This window comes from Pan paniscus, chromosome 3, assembly GCF_029289425.2.
Source record: "Pan paniscus chromosome 3, NHGRI_mPanPan1-v2.0_pri, whole genome shotgun sequence".
Taxonomy (NCBI): Eukaryota; Metazoa; Chordata; class Mammalia; order Primates; family Hominidae; genus Pan; species Pan paniscus.
The window spans coordinates 153,668,532-153,683,200 of NC_073252.2; the positions used below are offsets into that span (position 1 = coordinate 153,668,532).

Genomic DNA, 14,669 nt, shown 5'->3' on the forward strand with positions numbered 1-14,669 from the left:
TAGTTCAGCCATTGTGGAAAGCAGTTTGGTGATTTCACAAAGAACTTAAAACAGAAACATCATTTGACCCAGCAATCTCATTATTGAGTATATACCCAAAGGAGTATAAATCATTCTACCATAAAGGCACATGCATGCATATACGTTCATCACAGCACTAGTCACATGGAATGAAATAAACTATTCACAAAATGAATACTTGTGAATATATGTGAATTAATATGTGAATTCACTATATGCAAAGACATGGACTCAATCTAGATGTCCATCAGTGGTAGACTGGATAGAGAATGTGGTACATATATACCATGGAATACTATGCAGACATCAAAAATAATGAGATCATGTCCTTTGCAGCAACATGGACGGAGCTGGAGACCATTATCCTATGTAAATTAACAGAAACAGAAAACCAAATACCACATGTTCTCACTTGCAAGTGGGAGCTAAACACGGAGTACACATGAACACAAAGAAGGGAACAATGGCCACCAGGGCCTACTTGAGGATGGAAGGTGGGAAGAGGGTGAGGATCAAAAAACTATTTATTGGGTACCATGCTTAGTGCTTGGGTGACAAAGTAATCTGTACACCAAACCCCCAAGACATGTAATTGGCCTATATAACAAACCTGCATATGTACCCCTGAAACTAAAATAAAAGTTAAAAAAAAATTCAGTTATGTAACAGTAAAGAAAATTCATCTGTGTAGAAAAATAATCAAAAGATACAGAAAGTTATAAAAAGTAAGAGTCATGGCCATTCCAGCCACTGGTTCTAATTACAGACCATAGCCATATCAACACTTCCTGTGTTTCCTCCCAAACTATTATTCTTACGGCAACATGTATGTGCCTGTGTTATTACCCACATAACACCTTACTGTATACTAACTCTAAAAAATGGAAAATGATTACATTCTTGTGGTGTTTTGTAAACCTGACAATACTTTTCTGCATCATCATTTTCTAGTCACCCTCCTGCTTTTTCATGGTTGTTTAATGTGCCATTTTAATGGTTCCAAATTAGTGGTTAATTGTTGTTAAATAATGATTAATGTTTTAATAGTTGTTTAAAACAAGGTGTTAGATTGTATGAAAGGCTGTAATCTATTTACTCATTCCACCATTAATGGAAATTTTTAAAGTAATTTGTTGTTTTGTTTGTTTGCTATATACCACTATTTCTGTATCAGTTTCCTTCATCATAGCTCTCTCGGGTGCTGATGTCAGCACAATCTTATTGTTTTGACATTTTTCTCTAACCATATTGAGACTGTTCTCACAACAAAATATGCACATCTTAAAATACCATCTGGCTTCTCAGGCCCACTTGAGACTGGTGACCTCACTTTTGACCTTGCCCTAAAAGTCAACTGGAGTCCATATACCTCAGGTACAAACAGCTTTAATAAGCTGCCACTTCCTGTTCCTCTCATCTTCTCTCTATGGCAGGACTCAGAGCATTAACTAACCTAAGGGTCTGGTAGAATGTAAGCTGGAGGTAGAGTAGTTAAAGTCTGTGCATTTTGTACTGGTCATTTTCCAGTTCGTCTGTTGCTAAGAAACAGCAACAGAGGCCCGCTCTAGCGGGTTACAAATTCCCTGGAATTATGGCTCCCGGACATGGTGTAGGGAAAGGTGTCCCACAGGGATCAAGCCTAGAATATCGCTGGATCTTGTACAGTTTAGTAAAGGGCAGGACTGGATTTAACATAACGTCCACCAAACTACATTACTGAAAATTTTTGGTGCTTCACTCAACTAGTCTCATTGACTAGAAGTGAAAATATGTTTTTCTCAATATTACCAGCTTTAAATTTGCCATAAACTGTTGTGGGACCAAGCCACAGAGGAAATGTTTATCTGCTAGACAAAGATAAGCATGAGGATGCCAGCAACAGAGGATATTCCTTTTAAGGTCTGTCCATTGCAAAGTACACACGTACACGCTCACACAACAAACACGCCCTGTTCCCTTTTGCTTGTGTTAACCACTGAGGGCAGATCTCTGAATAATAATACATTTAGTGGGTCCACAAGAGCTGCATTTCCTCTGCTCCAGAATTCATGCAAGGAGCACGGCTGGGGCTTCTCCACTGTCATTGTTATGGCCTCAAATGAAGGCCTTGTCACCAGGTGGGGGCGGGAAGGCACTGGAGCGCAGCAGCATTGAGAGCATCCGAATTCCCTCCTCTGTCCCTGATTGGTTGAAGAACTGGGGAGCACCGACCAGCCCCCTGCGGCTCGACTCGCCATTGGCTGGGAAGAGGTGGCAATCAGGGCGGGCCAAGGCGGCTGTTCTCGCTCCAGCTCGATGCTGCCTCCCCGGCCCGGTTGCGCTGTAGCCGCTGCCGCCTCTGCCTGGGTCCCTTCGGCCGTACCTCTGCGTGGGGGCTGCCTCCCCGGCTCCCGGTGCAGACACCATGGTAAGTGCTCTCAGCCGGGTGCGGCCCGAACCTCACCCCTCCTCGGCCGGCCTGGCAGCGAGGGAACTGGCCGCGCAGCCGGAGCTTGGCTCGGGGGCCCTGGGAGCTCACTGCCGGCCACAGGAGCAGCCTCACTCCTTGCCCGCGCCCAGTCAGGGGAGGTGGGAACGCCGCGAGTCGTGGCGGGGGCGATCGGTGCCTTTGCTTCCCAGGCGGGTTTGCCGCTCCACACCGCAGCTTCCTGAGCTCGGGAAGGGGAGGTGCGGCGGAGGCGTGGGGTCTTCCCGGCTCTGGCCGGCCCCACCAGTGTGGGAGGCTGAGCGCCAGCGGCAGGGAAGGCTCCGGGTTCGCGTCCCCGCGCTGCCCCCGATGCCCAGCCTCTCCCGGAGCGGTGACAGGTGAGGAGGGTGGGAAGATAGCGTGGGGGTGGGGCGGATGGTGACGGGGAGAATCCACCAGGGATTGGGGGGTTGCGCCCCCACGATCCGACCCCTTTAGTGCATAGTACCCCTAAGGGAGAGGAGTCAGGGGCGGGGTGAAAGGTTAAGCCAGCGCCATGGGAGCAGAGGCAGCAGCCTCGCCCCCAAGCCGCTTCTCAGCTACAGCGGGTCTCTGACGCTCAAGTCTCTCCCTGTCCCCGCAGTACGGATTTGTGAATCACGCCCTGGAGCTGCTGGTGATCCGCAATTACGGCCCCGAGGTGTGGGAAGACATCAAGTAAGTGGCCGGCTACCCTGGCTGTGGCCCAGGTCGGCGCCCAGTGCGGGAGGCCCCCCGCGCCTCGCCTGGTCCTCAGCCTGCTGGCCGGGTCGCGGGCGCGCATCCTTGGAGGTGCCTCCGCGCCTCGCTCCCGGCTCGCTGCAGCTGCGCTCCCACGCTCCGGGACTGGAACCAGGAGGGGAGGGGCGGCTGGGGCGGGGCTGCGAGGGCGAGAACCGCGGAAAGGAGCCCCTAGGGGTCACCACGGCTTCCCGACCCGGCCTGAGCGTGGGAACGCGCTGCCGGCGCTCCCAGGCTCAGCAGGCCGGGCAGCTCCCACGCGTGCAGAGCCCCGAGGGACCACACGGGCCTCCGCGAGGTTCCTGCGCCCGGAGGCCTTAGAAACAAATGGAAGACTTTGGCTCCTTTATGATTTACACACCTGGCATAAGTTAGGCCTTTTTGGTATGCTGAAACACGCGGGAGATTATTTCTTGAGCAACAGTGAATTAAGCGCATTTATTCATTTTTAAATAAAGTGAAAATTGGAAGTTTTTCGTTTTCCCCAAATCCCACTGCCCACCCCACCCCCCCACCCCCCGCCCCAACCCCTATCCCCCCTGTTTTTTTCTGCTGTGTTGAAGACTTACAGTTCAAGGAGGCATTCTACTTTCAGTCCTGGAGCTTTGAGCCCAGTACTGGGGATGTGAACGGAAATACCACACCCACCTGAGAGTTTAAACCTGTTGGAATGACTGATGGGTCAGCATGTCTGCAGGCAGGTTGACTATTTCACTCTAATAAAGTTCTCTCTCCTTTTTCCTCTCACTCTCAAAAAATTTGCATTTAACTTATGGTATAGCTGACCACCACCAACTAGCTACTCCAAAACCCTATTTATGGATTTTCATATTAGAGCAACAGTCAGACTATCACATTGTAACAAAGGTGGAAGGAAGGGTTTCCTGGGTGGGCAGATGGGAATACACTGTGATTATTCACTCTGATTTCCTGTACTTAGTGATTTCATTTTGTTGTCTCAGGTAGGTGAGGCTTCCATGCTGTTTTTCCCTAAGCACATTACAATTATTAGCAATCGATTCTAACAGGCCTTATTATGCAGTTACATGATGGTGATTTCTCATAACGATCTGTTTCCATAGAAATGACCAGGGTTATATATTAAGCATGAAAATGTAACTTTTCTTTCCCCTGGATCTGTATCACTGAGCATTTCTTTCATGTTTCAGAAACCATTTGTATTATCCACAGGGCATATTACCTACATATTATAAACAGAAGCCGAGATTTGGCAATTATGTGGTTGAATCCAATGAGAACATAGGCACCAAAAGTTACCTTAGGATTTGAATTTTCTGGCCATCTTAATACCATTATAATTTTTATTTTGCTTAGTAGACAGATATCAACAAGGCAGACATCAAAAAAAGATTGTTAACAGTATAACTTAACTACCGAATTATTTTTAAGCCACTTCCTTTGTAAATTTATAAATGCTATATATATATATATATTCTCCATATGATGCTTTTGCATCTGTAAGATAGAAATTCCCAAATTTGCTGGTAGGTATGCTATGACAGTGAATATGCTTAGAATTTTTAGAGCAGAATGAAAGATGGCTATTATGATTAAACAGTCATTATGTAATTTAACCAGATTTAGATTGTATATCCTAGCCATTATCAGTTTAGATCACTGTTAAATACAGAGATGAAAAATAATACTTTATAGAGTAATGTATCAGACATTTTAAAAAGTTAAAATTATCAAGAGATTTGTTTATATTGCTTATATTTTCCCAGAGGAAGTCCAAATATGTAAAGATTCAATTGATGAGAATTTAACTCTGCAAAATCAAGCTGAGAATATTGTTCCATTCTACTTTAAAAAATTCTTTATTAACTTACTAATTTATCTTTAAGTAGCTTCCAACAGTATTCATAATTTGTCTAAAGGATAAAAATTCCAATCATCCACAACACAATTTTTCTGGTAAAAATGGAACAAGTTATATTGGTCTTTTCTTAAATAAAATTGCCTCAAGGTTATGCCCCTGCAAGGGAAAAACTGTTAGTCACACTGGTGTTGGTAATCCAGGTGTTAGTGTTGATTCTTTATTTGTCTAAGCATCTTTTGGTGGACCCCAGCTGATCTTGGGTGTGGTTTAGTGTCTGGGCTAGAGAACATGGTTGAACTCTCTGCACTGAGGGCATTAAAGCTGCTCCTTGGTTTCCAACCCAATACCCCTGAGTAATTACTAAATGCTCCCTGGGAGAGCATTTGCTTTCCACAGAAAAGAATCTTGCTGCCTGGGGAGAGGGGAGGAGAAACTGGAGGAGTGTAATTGAAAAATGCTCCTTGGGTGATTCTGGTTCCTCCTCCCCTCCCTACCCTCTGCTTCAGGGAATATTACAGCAGTCATTGGTCCAAGATGCTTTCAGTTTTAACTTTTATAAGAAATTGAATATAGGAGGAAAAACATTTTTTTTTTTGTCTCAGTAAGTACCAAACTCTTATTTTTTCTTTTGGTCTTTGAGAAACTATCTAAATTGATGTTTATACAAATTTACATTATACTTTTTTGCTTCACTAGGAAATGGCCACCCATCCTTCATGAGAAAGGATGGGAAAAGATGCCAAACATTTAATGACAAATAAAACCCTAAGTAACAGATTCCAGACAGCAGACAGAAAATTCTAAGTGGATAAGGGCCAAAAATGCTTCATTGTAAACTCAGTATCCACTTACACTCTTACCAACAATATAACCATTTCACAAAAGCTTTGAATTCCTCTTAAGAAGAAGAAAAATTGTCTAGACCAAGGGCCAGCAAACTTTCTCTTAAAGGGCCAGATAGTAAATGTTTTAGGTGTTACAGGCCAAGGTAAAATTGAGGATATTATGTAGGAATCAATATAACTATTAAAATATAACCACTTAAAAATATTAAAACCATTGTTAGCTCTTGGACCAGGAAAACGCAAACAAACAACCAAACCAGACAAAGTGGGCTACATGTGATCCATGGGCTATAGTTTGATGACCTCTGATTTAGACCATAACAAATGTGAAAAAGCAAAAGAGACCTGTGAATCCATTTCAAAGTTTGTTTTGTTGATTTCCTTTCAATATTCAGATAGTCCTTTTAAGAGGCTATGATTTCTAAGTAATGACAAAAAAATTATCAGGGTAGAAAATAAATAAAGTTAGGAGTGATACATCCTAGAAAAGCACCTAAATACTTGATTTCCCATCTCTGTTATCCTTCCATCAGCCCTGACTAAACTCATCATTGCATCAAATTACTGGGTTTAATTTTAGATTTTTTCTCTACTTTCTTTCCATATTTTTTCTGGGTAGCAGCGGAGGGGAGCAGTTAGAGACAGGTCTTGCTGTGTGCCCAAGCTGGTCTCAAACTCCTGTCAACAAGTGATCCTCTTGACTCGGCCTCCCAAAGTATTGGATTATATGCACCACCACGCCCAGCCCAACTTGAGATTTTTTAACCTCACTGAAACATACAAATTAGGAAGATAGATCCAAAACACTGAAAAATCCCAAATGATTAAAAGTCTGTAAAGAAAGTACGCTGCCCTGACTTAAATAAATCAGATAAAACGTTTATCTTTAATGAGTATAGTCAAGTGTTTTAGGCACTGAGGATAGAAAAGCAATGATGTAATCCTTACCTTCAAAAAAAAAATTCTAGAGATTTCATGATATTTTAGTCTTATTATTTTGTTTTTATTTTCCTGCCTATAACTCAAATACGGGAACCTTTTGTCTGTTGGATAGCATATACTTCCAGTTTTGAAATTAATGTGTCTTGTTAAATTTGCTAATCACAAATTAATCATTATGGTTCAAATAAGGAAACACTTTGCTATAAACTAGTTATGGGACTTTCCAAGTTGCCTAAACTTTCCAATCCTCCATTGCATAGAGGAAAAAATAGTACTTCACAGAGTTGATGTAATGCATTGAATAATGTCTGCAAAATGCTTAACATAGTTCTTGACAATAGCTTAATAAATGATGATTTTTTTTATTTTACTCTAGAATCAGAGTTTTTAAACTTTCAATTCCCCAATTTACTTGAAAGATATTAAGCCCTCCTTTAAAAAATATTATTGCAGTCTATATTCTATCAGTCTAAATTTTTTTATCACTCTAGGATAAGTAATCATCATCATCATCATTTTTCATCATTTTGTTTTGAAATGCAACAAATGCTCTTAATATCCATTGTATCAAAGCAAATTAAAACAAACAAAAGAGCACATCACCATGTTTTGCCGTGTTTATTCAGATTTTCATATTTTTGAAGGTGTGATTTAAACTTCTACACCTTTCTGTAGACCTGCTTAAGTAGTAATGAGCCTATGTATGTTTTAAAGTAGTAAGGATACTTTATATTATAAAGCAATTTCAAATTTCCAAAGTTTTCTTCTCTCTGTAATTTTGGTTGACTGCTACAACATCCATTTGAAATAGGAAAGGACTTTACAGCTCAATTTTTTTTAATAACAAAGTTGGTTTTCCAAGAGGTTAATTCCCATATGTAATTACTTACTGCCCCAGAGAATTACATATAGGAAACTGAAAAGTCAGAACTTCAGCCCTTGTTCTTCTGTTGCCAGGTTTAATGCTTCTTTTAAGATATAACTGTGAAATAGGAACTAATGTAGTATACATACAAAAATGAAACCACATTTATTTTCTTACCCAGAAACTTCCTCAGTACAAATAAACACATCAATATACAGACTAAGGAAACAAGTAAACCAGATCATTGTTAGGATCAGGATCCTTTTCTGTAGAAAGATCTGCCAGTTAGCCTGAAATACAGAGGAAGGCGTTGCATTGTATTGTATGTTGGCTGTTAAGCTTACTAATGTTTGAAGTTATCTTTTGCAGCTGGAACTGGATTCCCAAGTGTATACTCCATCACATACCTGCTATTGAGCTCTTTGCATAGGGCTCTTCCAGAACCTGGACCATGTCTGTGAGCAGCATGGCAGGCACCTAGGTGATAAGGCGGGTCATCACATGATCTCAGGGGGTTTGTGGGTGTTTCTTTTGAGTTTTATTTTGGTTCTGATGATCTGAGGTATCCCCCAGAAATCAAGCTGGGTCTTGGAGTCTTTATTTTCCTTGCATTCAGTGATTTTTGAGAATTAAAAAAAAAATCAGAGGAGTACATCACTTAATTTGGTGTGTCGGAAGGATCTTTGCACATTACAGTGAGCATCAGAAATCAGAAAATCTGTATTCTCACTCTTAATGTACCCAGATCTAGTTTTGGCAAACATTTACTAAGCATTGTTATGATTTGCAAGAACAATGTCCTTTCTACTTTCTTGCCTTTCTCCAGAATAAGGGGCTCTAGCAAATGTTTCTCTTTAATGTGTTGGAAAGCTATAGTTATGGGTTGATGCTCTGCAGACATCAATAGGAAAACACACTTAAGGAAATGAATGCTATAAAGAAATCTAACTGGCTAGATCCGAGGGTGACAGCTCAGCAGACGTGAGTACTTGCAGCTTTTTCATTCTCTCCTTTGCCTCCTTGTTGGTTAAAGAGGAAATGGTGGGAGAAAAAATGTCTTTATTGTTTGTGTCTAGCAAAATGAAGCATCTTTTTCTGTGTCAAACTATATCAAAAGATAGTGAAGTTAAAGTGGATTTTATTCCAGGTAAAAGTAGACATTCTGAAGTATTTATTGGACCTCCTCGTTACTGTGGCTTTGGTTCTGTTGCATATTCTGGTCTACTTCCCCTTCATTGTTGAATCCTGAAATATGAAATTGTTAAATTTATTGAAATTCTTTGTGGTCAATCTTCAGATAACCCAAACATGGAAACCTTTCACTCAATTTGTCCTACATACCCTTAGCATTCCAGCCCCATGGGCCTGTTTTTAGTTTCTCAGCCATACCGAGCCTTAAATGTGTCCGTTTAACACCTGTGCTTGCTATGGTCTCCTTTTCTTCACCCTCCCAACCCTCCTGTAAATGTAAACACCTCTCAGCTTTGAGATGTCAAAGCAAATGTCACTTCTTAAGGGAACCTTCTCTCACATCCAAACTTTTCCCTTTCCTTCATAGTGCTGTAATGCAAGAGTTTGTACTTAAGTATTTGTACTACTGATTAATGTCTATCCTCCATGACAATAGCCTCCATAACTCTTTCTAGAGTGCTCTCTCTCTCCCTCTCTCTATATATTCAATAAAATATCAGGCTCTCTTTCTGTAGTAAAAATATGGATGTTTATATATGAATGAAGTATCTTTCACATTTTTCATTTCCAAAGAATAGAGCGCACACATATTTTTATCAAAGATTCTTTTCTGCAACCAGAATTTATGTCGGCATGGTGACATCTTCAACTACTATTTAAATATAAGCTGTTTTCAAATAGACATTTCTTTTTCTCCCAGATTTATTGAGATATAATTGACAAATAAAAGTTATATATATATTTAAGGTGCACAACTTCATGTTTTGATGTACATATACATTGTGAAATAATCACTGTAATCAAGCCAATTGCCATATTCATCACCTCACATAGGTACCCTCTTTTTTTATAGTGAGAACACTTAAGACCTACCCTCTTAACAAATTTCAAGTATTAATTATAGTATTGTTAACTGTAATTGTTCATTGTAATTGTTAATGGTGACATTGCTGTGCCAAATAAACATTTCTTATATCAGCAAAGGCAGAAGATAGAGCAATATAGCAATACATGATAGCAATTCCTTTTGGAAGTGTCAGAGTTCTTTTATGTTTTCTCATGTCATGTGGATGTATTGGAAGGACTAAGAACTCTATTGTTAGAATGACAATTTCATATGTCAAAAGACAATTACTAGATTGGATTCAGGACATGATTGAATCCTTTAGCAAGTGTCTAAAAGGCAGGGATGTGTGGTGCTGTTTAAAGTCAGTGTCATAGACTGTAACTCAGTGTTTAGAATACTGAAATTAAATTTGAAATCCAGATGAGCTCTCACCATGTCATGCTATTTCGAATGTAATGTGTCACGTATATTAAACACATACCATATGGTTCTGCAGTCACAGTCCTACATGCTTTATACTCATTATCTCAGTTAATCCTCATTACCACCACAGAAAATAGATTCCTTCATTATCCTCATTTTGCAAATGAGAGAATAGAGGCTTAAAAAAAAGCCTGCCTCAAACATTCAGCTATTAATTATTAGAGCTAGGATTTGAACACAGATAAAGTTGTAATTATCATGTTATGTGTTTTCCTCCAAAGAGAAAGACCTATAACCTTCTTCTTTCCAAAGACAACCAATTTAGCAAGGACATGTGCCATGTTTATGTGTATTAGTACTGCCTGCTGCTTTTTCTTTTTTCTTGGAATGTTCAAGCATGCGTACAGGTGATTTTTGACAACAATATTTTTAAAGGTGAATTGACATGAAGCATACACACAAGTGTCTAAGTAAATTCATTTGTCTGTTAAAGCTGCTGAAAATGGCTCAGCAGCTCAAATGAAGATTTGTAAGTTTTGTGGATATGTTTTCAAAATTGGAGAAGTTACCATTAAGGGTCTCTTATGACTCAAAATTGGAGAAATTACCATTAAGGGTCTCTTCCTGACAATTGCATGTCAGGAAGAAACATGCAATTATGTATCAAGACTGTTGTTGTTTCCCCTAAAACTAAGGTATGGGTGTCACTCAGGAGAGCATTTATTGTTACTGTTTACAGTGATTGGATGAGTGAGTGAACACATTGACATGAAAGGACTGACCTTTACTAACTAAAAGGGGGTTCAGGCAGGAAGTCGTTACTGGATTTAAAGGGCCTGTCTCTCTACTTGGCAGCTCCCTCAAGCCAGAGTCTCTCCTTTGGGGTTCAGGCTTACTGAGAATCATTAGATTAGGCTATTGAAAACTCAGAGGCTATTCATGCTCCACAGCCACTTAGAAAAAAGCAATATAAAGTTTTACTTTTTTAGATGTTATATATAGTTACTATCCACAGTTTATAGTGGGAGATTTTAGTTTTAATAATGGTTGGGGACAATGCAACATTATGGTACCAATTCAGCTCACTACAATGGACCATTCTAGGATTTATTATCAAAACGACACCTACGTACTGTTTTTTAATACAGCATGTGTTCTGATAATGTTGTTTATGGGATCAATAGTATCTTGGAGCTGTCATTGGTCAGTTTGATTGTTTGATCCTGATTGACCTTTTCTGCCCAAGAGCAGACCTTGTGTTGAGATTATGTTTTCAACATGCCTGTGTTCAGGCTCTCCCATTTCAAAATACTCCATGGAAAACTTCTTTAACTGAAATATAGCAGTCTTGTCATATTCTTAACTTACTCTAAAAATGTACAGTAGCAGGAGCTCAGGGTCAGAATATGAATTCAGTTTTTCTGTGTTTACATATTGTAGTTAAGGAATATCTCCTTGTATGTGAAGTTATAAGAAATGTTACCTGGATATTTTGGACAAATTTTATACCTAGTTTTAAAAAATAAATAATAAAAAATATTCTTTAGTTTGAAAGCAAATGATGGACTTTTGTTAGTAATGTTTGATTACTTGTTTGTTTTTTTTTTTTGTAGGGAGCTTGGAAATGTGTGGGGAAATCGATTTCATTAATTCATTCACTAATTTTTAAACATGTATACCTTTATTAAGCACATGTGCACCTTTATTAAGCACATGTGCAATTCCAGGCACCTGGGTTAGGCACCAGTAATTACATTAAAGAAAAAAATCCCAACTTACCAAACACCACCACTATAAAAATACCAACTACCTCTTTGTAAAAAGGTAATTAGTATAAATAAAGGATCTGCTTAAATTCCAACAAATAAGAGTAAGTAGGAAGTTGATTGCTACTGGGAAACTATTTCACTTATACATATTCAACTTCTAAACAGTTACTGTGGCTACAGATACAAAGAATGTGATTATTTCTGATTTTGTTGCCAGGTGAGAATTCGATCTTTATTTTTAAAGCTCTTAGGGGCGACAGAGCTTGTTTGTTTCTTGGCTATTTTGGTTTGTAAATTCTATCAGCAAATCTGCATACTAAGTGCACCTTAATTATTTGATTCTGACTAAAAATGACTAAGATTTTGTTGTCATTCTTCCCTTCTCTTCTTCCACTTGCCATTTCCTCTTTCTCCTTTTTCCCTTCTTCCTTCATCTTCTCCAACTACTATAACTTACCAGTTAGAGGAAGTATCAGGCATTAAGTGTGCGAGAAGTACTACCCTGAGGTTTTTGCATAGATTAATTCTGCTAACCAACACAATGACCGGAGGTAACTGCTGCTGTTAGCCTGTTTTACAGATGAGGAAATGAAACACCAAGAGTAGAATCTGCCCAAACTGCACATGGGATTGGCTTAGTTATTTATTTTCCATACTGTGTGAGGAAAGACTTTGACTTATGACATAGATGAAATCAAGGGAGTTTCTCTTTATCTAGGTTTACTTGTTAGCCGATGAAAGTGCTTTTAAACTTGAACCTCTCTAAATATTTATTATTGTCTGCTGACCTCTTTCATTGAGTAATTCACTGAATAGAAAAATTTAACGCTTAAGCCAAGCAGAGTCATTGGGTATGTAAATATGGCAAGTCATAGTATTTGAACATAGTGAAAGACTATGTTCACTTGGGATTTGGTAGGGCTTTTAAAAGTAAAAATAATAGTAGTAAGCAGCAACAGAATGTAATACAAACTAGGATGCATGAAGATTGTAGTGCTGTTGGTTATTATTTGATAGATGAGCACTCTTGAACACAGTTTAATCCAATTTACTTAGAGTTTATATGATATTTTTTGTCATCTAAGAAGCATTGAAAAAAATGACAGTATGTCCAAAATTTTCAGAAAAATCTTAAATTGTGGTTCTCAGGGAAACCTGTGGTTTTTCTCACATGTAAAATAAGTACAATTTAAATAATAAGGAAATTGCATAATTTCCCTATTATGTAATTATATAATTACATAATAATAATGCAACAATGTATACATAATGCAACAATTTAAACAAAATTGGAGCTCAAAAAATAATTCTGAAAGAATGAATGAGTCTATAAAATTTGGTGAATGTACTTGGCTGAATTTGGATAATTTAAGCCCATATAAATTCTACTTGTCACAAAAATAAATTTTAAATTATTAGAAGTGTTATTCTTGCCTTTGCTTTTGAGGAAAGAACTTAAACGTTATGGGATAGCAAAGTGGGGGATGCAGAATTATGAGATAATATTACTTGAATTATGTAAATTGTTTATGTAATCTAAATATTAGCTTACTTCCTAACTTTTCTTAAATTTACTGGTTGCCCTCTGTGACTTCAGGTAGCAGATGAAAAAACAGCTCTAAAGCTAAGGAGAGAAAGAAGCCTGCAGTGTGGGAAGGGAAGCCATTAAAACTTTCCTCAAAGAACAGTGGCAGCTATATTTTGCAGAGTGCTGGGAAATGGTTATTATCACATCTCTGTGCTTTCTGGAGGTTAAAACATTTGACAGCATGAAGTCCGATTATATATAAATTTACCTAAAAGTTAGAAGAAAAGTTGTATTGAGAATTGAGAGACAACAGAGAAGGCTTTGTTGATTCAAACTTTCTACTAGCTTCAAAGGCCGTATTATCTGAAATTAATTCTCTTAGTTATTACTCCCTCACTGTATATTCTCCATCTCAGTTTAGTGTATTAAACTGCTTCATACTAAAGAGTTTGCGATACCTCCAATTAACTTTTGCAGTATTTCCAATTAGCTTTTCCCCTGAAAGGAAAGAAGATGAAGAATAGGCTAGAGAAGGAAAGGAAGTGGCCCCAGAAAGGTTAGGTATAAGGTGGTAAGGATGGAGGTTTCCTGCTCGAGTCCTTGCTCAGACGTCACTGTCCCCATGAAGCCTACCATGAACACCTATGTATATTATCCTCATATGTATACTGCATCCAGCCCCTTCCTCTTGCATTTCCACTCTCATGTCTTTATCCAGAGCTACCTCTTCCTGTAGCATCTATTGCTTCATAACATATTATATCATTTTGTTGTATATCATGTTTATTGATTATTACTTGTATCTGTCAGCTAAAAGATAAGCTTTATGAGGACAGGGATCTTTACCTCTTTTGTTCATTGATATATTAAAAGTGCTTAGAAAAGTGCTGGGACATAATAGGCATCCAAATATTTGTGGTAAAACTGTTCCATCAGAAAAAAAGAAAAAGAAAAAGGGTAGCCCCACATTCCCAAAGATGTAAATAGAGTCCTAAGTACTTTGAATAATTCAAAGGAATTCAGAGTGAAATTTTTAAAAGAAGATTATTATTTCCTTCCATGTACTACTGTTTAATTTCTATTTCAGTCCCCACTGGGGAGCATTGACACTGGTCATTTCAGGAAGTAAAGCTTTGACGATAAGGGAGCTTATTTTAATAAAGAGAGAGAAAGGAAAGGAGCAATGCATTGACCCATGGTTAGGGGGTTTC

General features: G+C 38.8%; 1 protein-coding gene across 2 annotated transcripts in view; it reads left to right on the forward strand.

Annotated features, from left to right (window-relative positions):
* Positions 1–2,264: 2,264 nt before the first annotated feature.
* GUCY1B1 (guanylate cyclase 1 soluble subunit beta 1) overlaps positions 2,265–14,669 on the forward strand; it is a 48,681-nt gene continuing 36,276 nt past the window's right edge. Inside the window, exons 1-2 of one of the 2 annotated variants that reach the window (XM_003822562.5) lie at positions 2,265–2,428; positions 3,072–3,145. In XM_003822562.5, the coding sequence (XP_003822610.1) occupies positions 2,426–2,428; positions 3,072–3,145 (77 nt within the window). In that variant the 5' untranslated portion in view covers positions 2,265–2,425. Of the gene's footprint in view, positions 2,429–2,634; positions 2,827–3,071; positions 3,146–14,669 lie in introns of those variants that run through there. The other variant, XM_003822565.5, reaches the window with a different exon arrangement.